Source organism: Aythya ferina (assembly GCF_964211825.1).
Source record: "Aythya ferina genome assembly, chromosome: 1".
Lineage (NCBI taxonomy): Eukaryota > Metazoa > Chordata > Aves > Anseriformes > Anatidae > Aythya > Aythya ferina.
This window is the reverse complement of record NC_140296.1, coordinates 88,434,346-88,454,486: the sequence shown is the minus strand read 5'-3', so window position 1 is coordinate 88,454,486 and position 20,141 is coordinate 88,434,346. Positions and strand designations below refer to the sequence as shown.

At 33.3% G+C, this 20,141-nt stretch overlaps 1 protein-coding gene across 1 annotated transcript in view; it reads left to right on the top strand.

Annotated features, from left to right (window-relative positions):
- Positions 1 to 20,141, top strand: part of CFAP47 (cilia and flagella associated protein 47) — a 300,477-nt gene that overhangs the window by 114,460 nt on the left and 165,876 nt on the right. Inside the window, exons 44-47 of the mRNA XM_084506723.1 lie at positions 2,077 to 2,257; positions 13,035 to 13,231; positions 17,295 to 17,438; positions 18,224 to 18,397. Of these exons, the coding sequence (XP_084362849.1) occupies positions 2,077 to 2,257; positions 13,035 to 13,231; positions 17,295 to 17,438; positions 18,224 to 18,397 (696 nt within the window). The remainder of the gene's footprint in view (positions 1 to 2,076; positions 2,258 to 13,034; positions 13,232 to 17,294; positions 17,439 to 18,223; positions 18,398 to 20,141) is intronic.

Sequence of the window (20,141 nt, the reverse complement as noted above, 5' to 3'; positions counted from 1 at the left end):
ATGAATTTATAATAGCAATACTCCCAAATAACCAAGCTTTTTTTTCTCATATAGAATCCAAATTTAAACATCTATGGATTATGGCCAAAGTCTGGGTTTTATTGTTTAATTTCCCCTGTGAACCTGATGCTACCTGGCCTCAGGCAGTTGGCTGGGAAGCTGTATATTATTCCAATTTTTCAGCTGGACTCCTTCCTGAGTATGGTTCCCAGTCCCAGTGCTGCATGATTCCCAGTGCTAGGGGGAGAGAATTTTCCCTAGAGTCTTGGGATTGTTAAATTTATGCCTTTTTATTTACAGATAAGTTTAAAAAGTAATACAAATCAAATTAATTAATGTTAATATTTTGTCATGGGACAAGAATTGTAACCATGTAATTTAGACACAAATATTTTTGTTTTGAGCATACCTGCTATGTTGCCATGGTGACATTTTTATAAACTTTTCTTAACTGAAGTCCTTTAATATCACAGTCGGTTAACAAAGACTTGATGAAAGACTTGACTGCTCTGAAGCTGTAGATCTAATTGAAATGGAATGTGATGGTACTAGTCTCTCTATGACTAAGTATGCTAAGGTCTAACACGAGTGCTAAATTTACTTGTATTGAAGAACAGTGGAAAACAGTAATGAAATGTGTCACGTTTTGTACTACTGAATAAATAATTGTGTGAGAAGTGAAAATAACATGCAAAAGGACATATTTGTTTCATGTACAGAAAAATTTTTAATTGCTCGTCAGAAATAAAATAAAGTAGTTCTGCTATACCGCTGCTGTAGAAAAAAACTTCATTTAAAAATACTTCTCAGTATGGAAATCCACTATGCAGATAAATTTCTAAAAAGTGTTCCTATTCTTTTTATTATGAATTCTGTCCTGCTATCTGTATAAAAGTGAGAGTATAGAAATTCTGGTGGCATTTATTGAAGAAACTTCTTTTCTGAGGGGGACTTCTGCTCTGCAACTTAATTTGGAGTTGAAGTATTCTTTTATGTTCATTGTCTAAATATCCCCTCCACCATTCCTGACCAAAAAAAGACCCTGTCCAAAGTTTTTATTAAACTTTAAATTTTACTCATGTTCACTTAAATCCCATTGAAAACAGCAATAAATGCGAGCTGTATTTTGAAGTTAGACTGGATATACATCTTCAGGAATGTATACTTCGTGTTTCTACTTGACCTGTCTATATGCGTGGTTGAAAATCCTGGCTATTTTTGTACAGTGCTTTTACACCTTCTTTTCCTTGCTGCAAGAAAGAGAAATCTGTTTTGATCATCTTTGATGATTAGAGTTACTACAGTTACTAAATTTGTTGAATTTATCGTTTATCTCGAGCATTGCAAATATACTGTGTTGTTGGATCAAAAATTGAAATTGTGAGCAAGTCGCGTGTTAAATCATTGCGTTCTTTCAGTAATGATTTCCTTCAGGTGTCTAATTTAGTTTTCATTATGAGATTTAGATGCCTCTTTTGATTTTGCCTTTATGTGTTGTGCTAAAACTTTACTAAAATGTTTCATGCTGTGAATTAGCAGTGCCTTTCACCAAAAGGAGGAGCTTGTTTGTCCATAAAATTAATTCTAAATGCTTTGATTTCTCGAACATATTGTCAACATTTGAATAGTAAAGTTAGCACAGTTAACTATACAGTAATTTCTCACAGAATGTCAAAACATTTTTTCTTTTTTCATACTATCATTAATGAGAAATTTAATGGATTAAAGAAACACCTGTTCTGAAACAAAATACATTTTCATTTTAATATTTTCTCCTTTTTTTTTTTTTTTTCTCTTCTCTGAGTGTCTTTAAAGGTTGGTAGGTGGTTTCTGAGTAGGAGGTGTTTTTACTGTAAATCTCAAAACATTATTTTTAAATTAATGCTTCAGATACATGATATCTAGAAAATTGTACCAAACAGTCTTTATTCAGGAGTGCCTCTCAACCATTGCTATATAACAGGACTAATTACCACTTTACAAGTTATGGAATTACGCATTTAAGCCTGTAACTTCCTAACCTGAAATTATTATGAGATCATTGTTCATATGTACACATTATTCCTTCACTTGCAGAGATGCGAACTCCTAAAACCTCGTAAATTCCCACCAGAGTTGAAGTATGTGGATTACAGTGTACAAGTGAGCATGCAAGAATTATTTGACGTTCCTGAGAAACTCTCTATTCCAGTGTTGGCATCTAGCAGAGTTAATTTGAAAGTTCCTTCAATAAAAGATGTTTCACCTGAGAAAATAGGTAAGAATATTCATAAATATAATGGATTTGATTTATTCTCCCAGAGAAACTGTTTTCCGAAGATTTCCTAAACACTTAAAGAAAATGGACTTTCTCTCAAATCCTGTACTGAAATTTTAAATGTTTTCTTGTTTACTTGGCTCACATTTTGATCCTTCTTTAACTAGTTTTTAGAATGATTTATGTAAACCTATATAGCATTCTAGGTTATATTGCATAAAAGAACTAGACCAAAAATTGTTTATGTTTACCTGATCCGCGCACATTTATATCACAGTTAATGTGTTGTCCCAGAAGTATCTGGTAACAACACAGACAAATAAGTTTTGGCTTTGCTGGTTCAAATTAAGTATTAATTTCCTTAGTAAATTTAGTAAAGGCTTGAAATATAGTCAGTCTATTAATGTGAAAAATCTACAGATTCTTTTTATTGCTTATAAGTCTTGATAAGTAGACTCCTTCTGTAAGTCCCTGTACTTCTCAGTGGCACTTGGAATCAGTTGTGCTTTCATGGCCTATGTTTTTATACTCGTTGCACCCCGTGCATTTTTGGTTTCTCTTCTGGAGAAAAAATAAGGAATTCCTGACAAGTCAGAAATTGTTACAGAATTGTTCTGTTTAGATTATAGTATCTGCGCTGTAAAACATTTTAAGGTCTGTCAGGCACATTTTCAGAAAGGTGAAAATGCAGTATTAAAAGCAAGTAGACTAGTGGTCGGTAGAAGCTGTAGAATAGAGGTATCACAAGTCGGAGGCTAAAATATTTCTTGAGTGACAGGGTGTTTAAATCCTAGTTAAAATTATTTTGTTGTCAGTTTTAAAAAAATAATTGACTGTGTTTGTAATAATGGATGTAGAGGTGATATTAAAAAATTGTAAAGGCTTTGTTGAGTGGTGTAGTGTATTCTTTGGATTGTACTATAGAAATGGGGAAAACCATCCAAGAAAGAGAGTAAAATCTGCACAGACAAATCTAATAATGACATGATACTGTGCTTCCATCGTAATCTCAGAACAAAGGTTGATAACTGTCCAGGTATTAGGTCACTATTACTTAGCAGCTTCTCAAATTATTTTTGCATTTTTTTTTAAATGTGGATGAACATATCTAAAAAAAAATAAATTATTAAAAAATAGTGAAAAAATACATTAAAGTAAGGAAGTGTTTACTTTTCTCTTAATTTGTGCTGATTCTTTATCCATCAAAGGAAAGCATATAAAAAAAAAAATCCAAAAGAGCTGCAGAGAATACAATCACTCTCTGTCTCCACCCCCCACACACTTAGAATGTGGGAGCAGTATAAATGTCTGGCAAACATTTTAAGAACGCTGTTAACAAGGAATTAAAATGTAAAAGTCAATGCCACTGAACATATTTTATTGTAAAATAGATCTTGTTAAATAGGCTTATTAAATATTTGACAATATTACAGATTTAAGATATAAGAAAGAATACAATATGTTTATCTTTCTCCTAGTATGACATCTTGACCAAAACCAAACAATATACTTGACTGGAACAAAAATAATAAGCTAAGCAGATTGAAAAACTGGAGGATTTTTTATTATTATTATTGATTCATTTGCTGGAGAACCATCAGAAAGTGAGCTCTCAGGAATTAGTTCTTGTTGGACAATTTTAACCACTTTTCATTACCAATTTGGAAATTGGTATGAAATGAAAAAAAAAAAAAATATATATATATATATATATATATATATATATATATATCAACTTTGTCAAGTTAGTAATGACAGATTTTGTGAAAAAGTATTTAGTTGGAATAGCCTCATGATCTATGTATTTTGGTGCAATCAAGCATATGGAACTATGTGTTGGGAATAGACTGCATGCTAAAACGTAATAGAGACTGGTTTTGGAAAGACTCCAAGTTCTTTCAATTGCACTTTAAGTACCTGTCTTAAATCTCCTCTTAAAAATACACAGAATGTAACTTGTTCTTTGCTAAGTAAAAATTTTGGTATGTAAGAAGACTACATACCACAGAGATTTATCACCATTGCCTTGGAACATCATCCTACGGGCTTTAGTAACTTTAGATCATCAGAACTAGCCTAGGAAGTAGTTCAATCCCAGTGTATAACTCAGGCAAAAAGTAACTGAAAATAAAAATGCTTTTCTTTATAAGCCAAAAGATAATGAATTTGAGCATGTAAAAGCTCATGTAAGGCAAATTATAACCTTGAAATAAATTATTTTTTTCATAGCACTGTATATTAGCAAAGAATGAAAAGGCTAAAATGTCAAGTGGAATACAGATAATGGCTCCAGATTTTAAACAACAGAGAAGTAGCGTCCTAACGTACCTCCGTGTTTCACCAAACAGACAAGTTGGTGGTTTCCATGGATATAACATGTAGAAATGTTTTGACTGTCTTACTTCATCTGTCTCATTATGTGTGTGTTTCCAGAGTAAAAACAGTACAAGTTACTATTAGTTCTAGGTTGTAGCTAATGGTTTCTATCCTTTTGTTTTCCTTTCTCCCATTCCTTGCCATAATCCCTAAGTAGTCAAGAAGCCATTACTTTTGTGGCTGGTGATAAAGGAAAGAAGTGACCTTCCTTTAAGTGAGAAATTAAGTGAGAAATTGTGCGATGGCTAAAGCTATGAACACAGGGAACACAAGCCAGTACAAAACAAAAGGCCAGTAAAACTGTCTATTGGACTGTAAGCTATGGTAAACATTTCATTCACTATTATGCAGCTATAATAAGGAATACAAGCTATTATAGTTCTTATCAAACCTGTCTTTTCTACTGTTTCTTTTTTTTTTCCTCTTCCCCCAAGAAAGCTTCAACTTTCTTAATTTTCTCTGATTTCATTAAATGGTTGTTGTGATAAGCTTTTCAGCAACATAACCAATGGGTTTAATTAAGTGGCTGTCTTTAAGTGACCCCCTTTGTTATAGAACAGAGTTTTATGCAACCAAGTGGTTTAAGGTACTCTTGCATAATGAGATGTAAACTTCATTTCTACCAGTAATTATGAACAGTACATAGAATGCACAATATAATTGCATTCTTCTTGAAAAAAATGTGATTTATTATTTAAAGGAGTGCAGTAAGTACGCGTATTGGCATGCCTATTGGACTGCAGTAAGTGCCCATATTGACATGACTACTGAATTTTAGACTGATCTTTTGATATTTACTGGCAATTTAAAAAGCAAGCAGTCAAACAAAAAAACAAAAAACACCAGACCTTAGAATAATACCTTAAATCCCATTTGTTAGCAAATAGGGTCACGTTAGCAAAGAGGGTTATTTTACATTCTACCCCAAAATCTACATCAGAAGCAACAAAAAGGCACACCTCTAAACTGTGTTAATTTATGAAAATGTTATGCATGAATAACCAACTCTACAATGCAGATTCAATCTCAGTATTTTTCTTATGTAAACTATAATTGTAGTTAGAAACATGGTATGTTCTCATTGCCATACTGACCAATAAGTAAAGTGCAGAACAACTAACAGTCTTCTTTCTATGACTTTTAAATGATGTCTCAAATATTTTCTCAGCATTGATTTTAATCATAACAGTCTCTCTCTTTTTTTTTTGTTTTTTTTTTTTTTTTGTTTTTTTTTTTGTTTTTTGCCTTTCACTAAAGCAATTTCCCGAGGCTTTAAATCTATTCTTCAATAAAGTGTTATCAGTAATTCTGTTATTTCATCCTAGTGTTCCATGGTACACATGCTACATAACTTTTCCAGTATCTTATTTTTGTTGTTTTTGTTTTGTTTTGTTTTGTTTTATAAAGCAGAAAGTCTTAATCTTTTTAAGCAAAATTACATAGTTACTGGCCAAAACACAACTTTGTTATATTTTCATTTTACCGTTTATATTCTGAGGCTTTATTCTAACTCCTTATCATGTTAAGACCTTCAGAGTTCAGTTCTATGATTTAACTGGCAGTATAGTAATAAAAATTTAATTACTTTTGGTGGTCTTAATCATTGAGGATAGTGAGCCAGTAATGGGATTAGAAGTGTAAAGGATAACATTCCTTTCTTTCTCTATACAAATAATTTAAAAATATATATTATTCTATTTCAAAATGTGTCACTGAAAAATGATGTGTAGCTCTTTATCCTTACAAGTTTCACAGCAGCTACATTTATTGAGTATGTGCATATATTAGTAGAAAGATGTTTTAGTCTTGCAGAAGTGAGAAGAAATTAAATATTAGACCGGACGATTTTCGTTTGTGTTTAATACCTGCAAAAGTTAATTCAGTGGAGAATACCTGCTTTTTCTAGTGCTTTTTCTTGTTTTTGTTTTGTTTTGATTTGCAAAAAACTTTTTGAAGGCCTTTCACGTATGCTGGTGTGTGAATAGGCTTAATGCTGTGGTGAAGTTGTTAATCCTCAGAAAACATATCAGAGAATTCTGTACCTCATTCTCTGTTCAGAATTTAGTATTGTCTTTCAGAAGATTCACGGAAACCTGGAGTCTACCTAAGTGAAGAATTTTTGGATTGAAAGAGAAGGCTTCAAGCTCACTTGACAAATGAAATCTGTAGGGCTGAGGATGCTGATATGTGATTTAGGTTTTCATCAGTGAACGCTGACAACCACTTACATGATTGTCAGTGTTAAGGCTTATCTTTGTCTTTGCAATCTTGACACAATTACATTTGTGAGGCATAGAAGGTACTGCTTCTCTAAAGGCAATAATAGATCTTGTGTTGTCAGGTCCTGTTTCTCATCATCACCAGTCCTGAGAGAAGACATTGGACTCTTTTCATTTTAATTATGTGCATATTTGGACTTGTTCCATGCTGTGACTGGAAGGATTGCTGTGCTGTCCCGGTGGTGTTCCCTGACCACCTTCTAAAGTTGAAATCACCAGAAACTTTGAATATAGAGAGAGTTTTTATGGCTCTCAAAACTGTAACCTGATAAGCATCCATCTGCCTTCATATATTCTGTGAACCATTAGGGTAAAATGATCTAATAATTAGAAAATTTTGCTGTGTTTTTTAAAGACGCATGTTTTATAGATTTTAAATTTAATTTAATTACTTTTAATTTAGAGTTGCCAGAGTCACTAAAATGCTCTTTGTAATGCACACACATATATTGATATTTTATTTTATTTTTTCTGATTTATCTAGAGATTTCCTACCATGCAGTCCTTTGTAGATTTTTTTAAAGGAAACAACGTCTTTCCTTAAAAAAACTCTAGATTGCAGACAAAAAGAATGTGTATTACCATGTACTACAGAAACATCTAGCCAGCACTTCTTGTATTAAGCAATAAGACTTCATTACTAATTTTTCACTAACTTGTTCTGTTGTAGTAAATGTTATAAAAAGTTGTCTCTGAGTCTTACTTTGTAATATTTGCTTATGCATTCAGTATACTTCTTTTTATTAGTGTGAACAATCTTCTCTGCTTGTAGGAAATTTTGCTTAATCTCCTCCTCCTCCTCTTTCCTTCTCTTGCTTACTTTTTAAAGATCCTGCCTCAGCCACTTCCTTATTCTAGTCATACATACATATATTACTTTTTGATACATGTAAATTTTAGGCAACTATTTTTGACAGATTGTATCTCTGTTCTTGTGATGTAAGATACAGAGGCTTAAAAATTTTATTCTAGCATATTTTTCCAAATGTAATACTTTATAATTTGGCTAGCCCTATTCAGGAGGGTCTGTGTATCGGGTGACTTAAAAAAGTACCTTAGTTTCACTGTCTTTCTTCAGTTATATTAAGTAAACTTCTTATTTGACAGCATTTCAGTTGCCCCTTAGCATAGTTACTGTGTAGCCTGCTTATCGCTAAAGCTTCTACAACTATTCTTTAGGAATACTGAGGGGCCGTGTTTATTAAAAAGTAATCAACAACAAAATAAGCAAAAATAAACAAAGAAAATCAAGAAACTATTCATTCTACTTTATTATAGTGCCACACACCAGTTTCTGAATTTGATACATGTGCAAGGCTGATGAGTATTTGTGACAAGACTGAAAAAATATCACTGCCATTTGCATTTTTAAATCAATTAAGAAAAAACTGCTTCCAGGCCATTTATTTTTCCAGCATAATCTTCCTTTTTCCAGTTGATTTAATGTATTAACTTTTTGCTTAGATGTGTAAGGATGTACTGTATTTAAGTGGAGAAAAGAATCAATAATCAGTTAGTGGGCTTCTTAGAAATTCTTCTGTTGTATTCAGATAGAGCTAAAAAAAAAATAATCAGCAAATGAATGTGCACAGTGGTAGCAAAAATTTCACAACATATCAGCACTCATTAAGGGATGTAAAAGAATGGTTGATTTTTCAAGACTACTGTCTTGAAAACTGAGTGAGGTTCTGATTCAGATAAGTTCATTTGAAGACCCAATACATAAGCAGAAATTAGAAGAGTTCTGGGCTCTTCAGCATGGTTGCTTATTTAACCTTACAGGAGTCTGTGCCTGCAAATTCGGTCTTCAGTTCAATGTAGCCAATTATGTGTGACATGTGCGGTGTCAGAGGCTGAGTTAAGTTCACTGTGAGACTGAGCTTTGACTTTCTGAATAGGTATTACCATCATTACTGAATAAAAGCTAATAGAAGGTGCATATAGCTGACTAACTGCTGAAGACATGTAGTTTCCTACCATTGGAAATTATGCCAACAGATTGTGATATGAAAGAATCGCATTTCTGTTCCAGCCCTTACCCTCCTAACACAAATTATAATAGGCCTAAATAGCAACGAATCTACAATGTAATATTTTTACTAGAATCCAGCATATGTTTTTCATTTCATTCTAATGTCAACAAGAAGTGAGTTTTTATTTTATTTTGTTTTAAAGATTAAAGGTACTGTTCATTGGCTAACACATTTAGTGTATTAACTTTGAATTCAAGTCAGGCAGACCTAAAATGAAGAGTTGTAGGATTTTTAAGAACCAAAAAACATGGGCTTTATTGATTCCAGATGGTGATCTGATTGTCTTTTGTACCAAATAGATGGCATAAGATGCTAGCCATTTGCTAGAGAACAAGATCAACACCTACATGCTGTAAATGAGTTTTCCAAGAATGTATGGTCATATTACACCAAAAGTTCTACTTTTGCAACTGCCCTTGTTTTGACAGCTGTTTCGCTTCTAAACCCAATTCAGATTCAGAATCAAGTAAATGTTTCCCATAGGCATTTATCTAACACAAATCTATAAAATGAAACTTCTCATAAAGTGTTTTATTTCCTGCTTCTAAAAGCCCTTAGTATGTAGCATGTTTGACCAAGATACTGGGTGATGAAACTTGCTTGCACTTCTCAGCACAAGAATGTTCAAATTGTTGTTCCTTCTCTACCCAAAGCATTTCCTCATTATCAGACAACAGACTGCCATGAGAAGAGTTGTTTGCTTAGCCAGCTGAACTGAGAGAACCTACAAATGATTGGAGCTCCTGTGAATGATTAGAGCTCAGATCTAAGGCAACCATGACTGTGGCAAAATGATTAGGATGCTCATCCAAGAAGGAGAATCTAGGGCCCATGGTCCAAGGGCTGTTTGCCTGTTTCATGTGAAATCTGTCCCCATCAAACAATGAATATCCTGTCTAGAGAGGGAAAATGTACCAGCAACTGGTATTGTTCTGCCTGATTTTTCACTGTCAGAGGAATGCTTGCAGTCTCATTCATTTCCATGGATGCAGGCTCTGCTTCCTGTTACATGGAAATAATGCAAGGGCTGCTGGCCATTGCTTACTGTTATTGCTTTTGTCCCAGAAATTGTAAGGTCAGTTGTGACCCTATGGATTATTTTAATCTTTTAACTAGCTCCTAATCTAATCTTTGCTGCATATTTTACAGGACTGGGTAAGAAGAAAACATGCTAAAATTAGATTTTTAAGCCCAATTTACTTTATGGCATTTAAAATTTGCATGAAAAAATGCAGAAAAGAAAAAAAACAACCAACCTTCATGTGTAATTCACAAGGAAGTGGTTTCTGTAATCATTTTGATTTGGAGGTTCTTTCTCACTCCAGATACCATATCTTATATCATAAGATATTATATAAAATCAACATGACAAATTTACTTACTTTCCTTTTCATTTTGATTATAATTGTTTTAATTAATCAAGTAACTTATTATTCAATGTGATTTTTTATGCCTAAGAAAAAAAAATAAATAAAACTGATGCCAAGCTGAATAATATAAAAATAAAATGCACGGAAGACTTTTGTTTGTTTTTTCCCCTATTGAAAGCATTTCTGATTGAAAGTCCAATTCATTGAAAGACAAAGAGGGATCCAATTCAGTGAAATTAAACTGTGAAAGTTGGTAACTGAAATTTCCATTTACTGCAGGAAAGTAAAATTCACTGAGAAATATTTTTGGAGCTTCCAATTCACTCACTGCACTGTATTTCTTCAAATACATGTTTACAGTCTACTGTATCTTGAAATACAAGCATTTAAAATGTGTACTTAAAACTTCAAGTATGTCTTTTGTTTTAATATCCTAAAATAATTCTTAGAGAAAATTGAGGACTGTATTCATGAACTAAAGAATGGACAGTTGTGTTCCTTAAGTGCCAAATTCTGGTCACTGTTGTGGAAGATAACTAATGGGGATAATAGATTGCTGACAAAATTAAAGAAAAAAATAAAAAAGAAAATAAAAAGTAATTCAAAAATTACCAGGTTATTAATCTTGTCTTTAAAAAAGAAACAAAGAAAAAAAGAAAAAAAATAACAAAAAAACAACAAACAAACAACATTTATTTTAGAGAGGGTTAAACCTGAGGTGCAATTTATACTCTTTTTGATAGCCTAGTAATGTTGAAAGATTAATACTGCCATTCATATGATTTCTCTCTTGAACTTTGGTTATTTTTGTGCAAAAAATGAAGTACAGATGACCTAAGGCAACAAGAGAGCTTCAGTTTGCTGTTCATTTGCAGAGGTGAGAACTGAATATGCGAGGAACACCACTTAATGAAAGAGAATGAGCAGCATTGCAAATAAAGATTGATTGCACTTTCAAAGTCCAGTTATACAAAACAATAGAAAATAAGCCACATTAAAGGAAGAAGAAGGGAAGCTCCACAAGAATTTGCCAGGTGTTCCCCCTTAGGGAGAAGTGAATTGTTTACGGAGTTTTATCTGTAAGTTTCTGTCATGTCAATACATTGTCTCTGACCTTCTTCATTATCTTTCCAATGTGGGCTTTTGGCATTGGTTTCTAATCTTGTAAAATGCTGAAAAGAAACAGTCTTTGTTAAATATAAAACTACAGGGAAGTTGTTACAGCTGCAGTCTTCAGTTTTTCAAGTTCCTTAGAGGCTCTTGGGAAGGTTGAATGGAACTCTTTTGGTGGCCAGTCAGTGGTATTTGTATAGTGCCTTCCCTTCTGCTTTGTAAAGTGTCCTAAAAGGGCTAGTGAAGGGGGCAGGATACTGTGAAAGTCTCTGATACTTTCTACAAGTGAGAGCAGAAGAGGATGTCTCTGTAGCAGACATTTTAGATCTGGCTATTTTCAAATGCAGAAAGCATTTGTATTTGCTTCTTATATACTCTAGGAATTACTGTGGGGAGATTTTCTTACATGCACTGGATTGGGCAAATTGGACTTTTTATGGCTGTTGCAGTTTAACCCCAGCAGGCAGCTCAGCACCATGCACCCACTCACTCACTCTCCAGGAGGGATGAGGGAGAGAATTGGAAAAGTAAAGGTGTGAAAACTCATGGGTTGAGATAAAGGCAGTTTACTAGGTAAAGCAAAAGCCCCATGCTCGAGCAAAGCAAAACAACATTTGCTATCAGCATCATTCTCATCAGCAGACGGATAAATATTCAGCCACATTCAGGAAAGCAGGGCTCATCATATGTAGTGGTTTCTTGGGAAGACAAATGCCATCGCTCTGAACACGTGTCATCCTCTCACCCCCTTCCTCCTTCTTTACCCCAGCTTTTATTGCCGAGCATGGTGCTCTGTGGTATGGGACATTGCTCTTGCCAGTTTGGGTCAGCTGTCCTGGTTGTATCCCCTCCCAGCTCCTTGGGCACCCCCAGCCTCCTCGCTGGCAGGGGCAGCATGAGAAGATGAGTCCTTTGGTCTGTACAAGCGCTGCTCTACAACAACTGAAAACACCTGTGTGTTATCACCATTCCTTACATTAAAACTCTAGAGCACAGCATTGGCTGAGCCTCTCTACAAAGACAATTAACTCAGCCAAAAGCAGAACAATGATTCTGTTTAATTTGGACACTTCAGACTTTTTTTGGAAACCCAGACATTCAATCCAAAATTGTGCATAGGAAATGTCTAACAAGGAGCTCTCATGGTAACTACTAAATTTAATAGAATTCCAGTTGTTATTAGGACTACCAAATAAATTCTGTTGTTTCCAGTGTCTTTCATGGTAACTGTTGACCAAAGTGTTTGAGCATTTGATAGTAACTACTGTACTTTTTTTATATTTACAATAATGCATATACAATAAACTTGTCTATTAGGTTTAGCAGATCTTTTAAAATACTCCTCTTTGTACTCTACTAAAGACAATAGAAAATGTTGTTTGGATGTTTAAATCCTTTTTTTTTTTTTTTTTAATGAAAACTTGGCCTTTTGCCATTCTTTCATTATAATACTCCTAAAACTACATTGCTCATTTTAAATTGTTGTATTTACTACTATGGAGAATCTCCTACAGTTTACTGGAACTCTGCCCAGATCCTGCATGTAAAATAAATGTTTCTGAAAAGTTTTGCTACATTTCACTGTTTTTTGTTTGTTTGGTTTTAGATGGAAGTGATGCAGTTGAGCTTCCTATAAAATTCATTCCTCAGTATGCTGGTTGCTACCGCTGTGAGATTCTCCTGAAGTCCTCCCGGGATATTCGTGTCTATGTGATTAAATGTGTAGTGAATACAAACCACGCTGAAGCAGAGATTGAATTTCTAACTCCAGCTTACCAGGCCGTGATTCAGGATATTCCAATAGTAAGTTCACTTTACTGCCTGAAGCTAAACTAAGATTAAGGATTCTTAGAAACTGAACTCTTGATCAATACAGTTAAAATTTACTACTGCAAAATCCTCAAAAGCATGTAAATACTGACTTCAGTATTATTACTCCAAATCCATATTGGATGTGGTGTAAGGTTTATTCGGAAAATTAGTTTCTAGCAGTTCAGAGAGTAAATTATTAGAGTTTATTTCTAATGTTTCATTTCTGTACTTATATTTGATAATCTGCTAATTAATAACTAGTTACCATACTAAAGGTGAAAAAAGAGTTGTTTAATCTAAGGAACAATTCGTTGTGTGGGGTGTTTTTTTTTTTTTGCTACAGTTAGATTACACGCAACTTACAAAATGTGGAAAGTGTAGGCAGAATATTACGTATAGTTTTATCATATCTATTTTGCATTTTAAGCATTTAACAGATGAGGTATACGACCAGGGAGTGAATATGGAGTGTAGGTTAGAATGTCATTTCCTTCAGAAAAATCATTGCTCACAATTTAGAGAAGTCAGATTTAAAGGAAGAAAAATGAACAAGTGATAGGGAAGAAGCTTGAGTTGCAAGAGAAAGGGATACAAATTCTTTAACAAAGAAGGATGATAAAATGTTTTCTGAGATTTGAACTAGGGCTTGATATATATAATTGAAGTGACCTTTTGATAATGCTTTTGATAACGGTTAAGAATACTAGTGAAATATTATATAGAAAAATTATCTGAAATTTTGTAGAAAAAAGAATGGCAGCAGCTTCAAATATGGATACAATATCTGGGGAAAAATGTTACTGTGGATAGTCAGTGAAATACTGAGATTTGACAAGGAACTAATTAATTGATTAAGAAAGAGAAAAAAGAGTAAAGAAAATCAAAGGAAATCATATTACAGCATTACCTTTTCTTACACATAAATGTTAAGGTATTCATATATTATTTATTTACAATTGATTTATTGAACGTTACATTAGCTGAAATGAGGTGTTACGTAACACAGAAGGGTAAGGATTTTTTTTTCCACCTTCTCAGACAGAGGGCTTCTAAACAGATTGGCTTTATTTTTATTGACCTCCAAATGTTCATAAACATATGCTTTAAAATTTCTTTAGCAGTCATAGATTTATTCTGTTAAGTTATGCTTGTTTTCTTAACAAGGAATTAAAAAGTACTCCAAATGGAGCGTATAATCAGTGTTTTTTATGTGTGTGTAAGGAGAGAGAAAGAATGTGTATCTCTCATTTAGTCTGCCTCCTCCCATGGAAAGCACATGTGACAAGTCTGTGCTAAAATATATGCCCTACATTTGCAAAATCAAACATTGATGAATAAAAAAAATATAAAAATGTGAAGTTGTTCCTGTCCTTTTACATTTTATGATTACATAGGTTTTTACAAGGTTTATTTTATGTTCAGCATAAGAGATGTATTTACCTCTGGAACATGTTTTACTTTTATTCTTTCTAGCTCTAGCATTGTGTCTGGTTTACTCTATGCTTTTCAATTCCTGAATTGAATACAGAATCAGAAACATTTCCATACTTTTATGTTGTTAACTATCATTTATGTTTGTCATTCAAGGTAGGGCTGTTCAGTCTGCTAAACTTGGTTCTTTGAACCTTATATTCAGTGTTGCTTCTTACAGGCACTAGCAAACGAACTGTCATAACATCTATATGGTAGGTGAACCATTTTATAAATGGAACAGAAGAGTGTCAAGTGATTTGCTTAAACAACACACAGTGAGTTAGTGACAGAACCAGAATAAGAAACCGCCTGAATCTCACATTCTTGTTCCTTTCTTGATAAGCAAGTTCAGTCTTGTAAGCAAGTTCAGCAAGAACATCAGAAGTATCCATAATTTCCACAAGTGTGAAATGAATGTAATTGTTCTCTCGTTCACTTTCAGCCTCTGGATTGAAAAGGTATAGATCCTATACATGCGACCTTATTATGTACCTTAGGTCTAATCACCTACCATCCTGTGAAATGTTTTTAACTCCTTTAGCATTATTTGTGTTTGTCATTAATTTAACAGGTTTTGAGATAGCAATTAATTAAAACTATTTGTTAATGCATAAGTGCAAGGGAGTAAAATTTTAAACAAATAATGTATTTTCATTTTCTGATATTTGTGGTTCACCTTTTATTAGAATGTTTTAAACAAATTCATGCTGTATTGGAAGAATTTGCCACAGAAGGACTTCAAAATGACCGTGTTTGTCAACTACGTTTCTCAACTGATAAATTATTGTTTGAGATTAAGGAGAAACACCGTACTCATCAATATAGTCATCACTAGTGTGGGTAAAGGAAACATCTGATAACAATGGCTCTAGAAATTACTGAAAGTAAAACAACTTAGGCCCACAAATGTTGACTGTCCTCCTCTCTAACATATCAAAGAACGATCACAGTGATGATTTTCATCTCTCCCCCTTTTAAAACAATCATTTAACAAAGGATGATGACCAGCTAGTTTTAGAACTGGTCAATCTGTTTTTCAAAAGGATATAGTTGTTCCTGATGCTGTGGTGAGGAAAAAAAAAAAAAAATAAAAAATGAGAAGAATAATAATCTTCTTAATTTTTTTTCTCACTTTTATTTTATCTTCAGCATGAGGGTAATGAGGTTAATTTTTTTTTTTTTTTTTTTTTACTTTAATGCTTTCTGCCACTGATGTTGCAATTGTTATTATTACAGATTTGGAGATTGTAGTGATAGAAGTATTTTGAAAAATTGAGGCATTTTACAAATCTCAGTATTCCAAACAAGACACTTCTGCTCAACTACTAGGATATTTTCTTGTTAATAACAAAGTATTAAACGTTGATTATACATATTAATCCCAGCCAAAATCAAACATGATATTGCAGATCTCATGCCATGCCGTGACTTTAGCTCTGATAACTACAGTTGATTGTGCATTGTTGATGAGGTTTAGAGAACTGAGTTTAAGAGACTTTCCAAAGAAAGAATTGAAATAGGTTGTCATCTTCATTCTCCAAAATCCATTGCTTACCTCTGGCATTTATCTGTGGTTTTCCATGGGTCAAGACAATTTTGGGTAAAAGGATTAATTCCTCTTTTTGTAGATCAGTCTAATCTTTGTTTTGACAAGGCTGATATTAGCTTTTGAATGCCATTTTTTTCTGTCCTTTTCAGTTTTTTTTTTTTTTTTTACCTTTTTGTAGATTGGATGTTTAGTTATCTATTTCCTTTAAATAGTAGGAGGCTGAATATCATTATTTAAATTTTACGATTTTTATGCAGCCCCTCAGGCATATATTACAAAATATCTACCTACCCCAATCAAGCAGTGCTACGATATGTCTAGATGCAAGGCAAAATACACTTCATAAATAGGCTTTCATGCTACTTAAGACAACCGTTCTTTAGAAGAGATTAGTCCAGTTTCTGAGAGCACAGGACTGTACATACTCCTTTGGGAGGCAGAGTCCTTAATTAGAAAGCAAGGCTGGTCCTGTAGTACACTTGGTGACCAAGTGAAGCATTGTGTGCTAATATACCACATCAGCACTTCAAAGAGGCATGCTAGGATTTCCTACAGGAGCAAAAGAGACAGAATTTTGGCAGGCATTACAAACAGTACTGTAAAGATACCTGTAAATGTTTATAATGATACTTATTAATTCCGTCTTGACTGTTAACTATATCATGATCATATTCTTCTAATGAATCTTCTTGCTGACAGTATTGATACTGATACTATGATTGCTAGTAACTCTTTACCAGAAATATGAGATTTTGAAGGTATTTTGAGCCAGTATTTTAGGAGAAGAGCTCTGATTTGATGATAAATACAAACAAAAGCTAAAATGCATATTGAAAGCTTTTAATTCCTAATCTAATTTATGTCTTTACTTTGATTTCAGAGTCCAAGGAATAGCGATTTAGTAGGTGCTCTGAGCCAGTATTTTGGGAAAAAAGGAGCTGTGCTCTGTTTTGATAATTGCAAATAAAAGCTGAAATTCATGTTGAAAATTTTAAATGCATAATCTAGTTTATGACTTTTCTTTGATTTCAGAATAACATGTCCAGCCAGGACTGGAAACTCGAAGCAGTTTTGGAAGGACAGGGCTTTCATGGACCTCCTCTAATAAACGTGGGCATAGGTGAAACAGCTCTGTATCCTCTCATGTTCAAGCCAGTTGCTGAGTGCTTATCAATGGTAAGAAGGAAATTAGTTTAAACATTACAAAGAATTATTTTGTCAATAAAACTTACATCAGTCTCCAACTTATGAAATTGCTTAAGCCGTTACTAGCATTAAACACCTGCTTGAAAGTTTTAGTGAATTAGAAATATTTCCTGTTAGCTGAAAGAAAAACCAAAAAGCAACAAAGGAACTAACTTTACCAAAGTTAAAGATTATTATTATTTGTTCACTTATTTTCTCTTCTTTCAAACCCTCTATTTCAGTGAGTGGACTAGTTATTCTACAGAGATTCTGACCTTTGATTATAAAAATGTACGTTGTGTTCCATTCTGAATTTAAAGACATATATTAAATGTTATCTCACTATTTAAGTAATAATGTAGTAATATTGAGCATTTTTCATTATATTACAAGTGAATTTTGCTGATGGGTACTTGATTGTTTCATAATACAATTTCTGTTACAAGGTAAACTGCTAGTTAGAAGCTGATTTTGCCATCAAAGTAATCACTATTCTAAATGTTAAAACTGAAGAGCAGAGGAAAGGCTGTGATACCTTTAGCAAGAAGCAGTATATGTATTTTTGCCTGTACACTAGCTGGGAGATTTTGCCTGCAGGATGCTATTCAAATGCGTGAATTGCCAAAGACAAAACCAAATTGTTCTGTGAAACACTAGTAATCCATCTGCATGCATTACCAAACAAACATAATGCAGTATAGAAATCCAGTATTGGTTTGGTAGCCAAATGACACTTTTACAGTGCTGAAACTTTTTTCCTTCTTTCTTTGTCATAGGGAAGACTTATTCTGCGAAATGCTATGGCTGGCACTGAAAGCGTCTTTAGCCTTAAGGGAATAGGGAAGAAACCTCTGGCGCAGGATCATATTGTGATAGATTGCCAAGTGAGACAGGTTACTCGAAAAGTATTATGGGTGCCCAATTATACCAAGAACAAGTTAACGTACAAGGTAAATTTTTGTAATAAGGTGACAACTATTTTCATATCCATAGTCCTACAACTTGTATATTAGACAGTTTGTTATTGTCATTGCTGATATGCTATTAAAATTCATGCATCCATGAGAAACTATATCTAACTTCTATCTAAACTATATCTAACTAGTAGTACTAGTACTAAGTATATATATGTATATGTATGTGTATATACATATATATGGGTACATACATATACATATGTATATGTATATATAGTACTAAGTACTATAGTACTATAGTATATGGATATGTTTATAGTCAGGAAATCTGTGAGCTAGTGTATGATATTACTGTATGTTTCATGGAAAAAGGTTTCATAATTTCATATCTCCTAAGGGGACAGCAGATTTGAAATTATACTGTGTTCATTTACTAGTCTTTCTTCCTTCCTTCTCCACTTGTTTAAAACCAATTTCATAATTTTTAAACTCATAGAAAGGGCTTGAGAGTACAGTGTTCCTAAAATCTTTATAAAACATTGACCTTTTACATAAATGGACAAAAATTATTATCCCGCTAAGGGAAAATTGGCAGCATGATCTCACTACATATCTATTCCTAATAGCCTACTGGCATGGCCAGTCAGGGCTTGCATTTCTTGAAACAAATGATGTCAGTTAGTGTCTTTTGCCCAGCTTGTTGTTTTAGGAAATGGAGGAAGTTGGGAATACTTTGTGTGTTTTCTGAGGGGAAAGAAAATTAAAAGGAAATAAGTAACTGTAGTTGTTGAAGGGCAATGTGTCACTGGGAAGATGGTGCTGTGGTAGTTGTGACTTTAGTGGAGGTATGTAAAATAAGTACATAGAAAATACAATTTATTTTTTTAGTTTTCCTGGTCAAGAAGATCTTATGTATGAGATCTTTTAAATACATATGCATATGTAATGTAATCCTTTTTATTTTTCACTGTTTAATTAAAGATCTTATGGCTGTACTTACACAAATAAGTAATTTTCTAATTTTAAAACACTTCTATTACTATAACTGAACAATTTTCCTACTGTTTGTCTGGGCAACATGTTTAATTTAAGTTGAGAAAAGTATTTCAGTAGCTTTCTTCACCTTTCTTATGCATGTCTAGGATTGCATGTCACATGCCAGCAGAGGCAGAATGTACATTAGGGCAAAAAAGATGACTTTCACTTTTCTTCTCACCTGCAGGTTCTCTATCAAAGAACTTCTTTAATTTCTGTAAAAAAAAAAAATATTTTGGGGACTATATTGTGTCATTTAAATCTAGAGTAGATACAATCTACATACTGTGTTTATACTAGTAGGACTCTATATATAAAAACAAGGCAGGAGGCCATGTGCTGAAACTTGTCAGCATATATGAATGTATGTTTTTGAACTTTTTTTTTTTTTTTTTTTTTTTTTTTTTTTTTTTTTTATGTGTAGCTATTCTTTTTGGGAGGAGGGACAAGAGGACAATGTAGATTCTATTAGATAAAATCTGGCTAGTTAATTAGTGTGAACTTGTGAAATAAGTGATCTTTTGTTCTCTGCCTTTGTGCCAGTACCAAAAAATGCTGCTTCATTCAAAGTTGCAGTCATCAGTAGAGAGTGGACCTCACCTTATTTTATAAAGAGAGAACATGTACATACCAGCAGCACTGTTCTATTTCTCCACTGGGAATTCATGGCAATGTAAAGCCTTTCTTCAAATCTCATGCTAGTCTCCAGTTTTTCATTATTACGGGAGGATTTACATTTAAT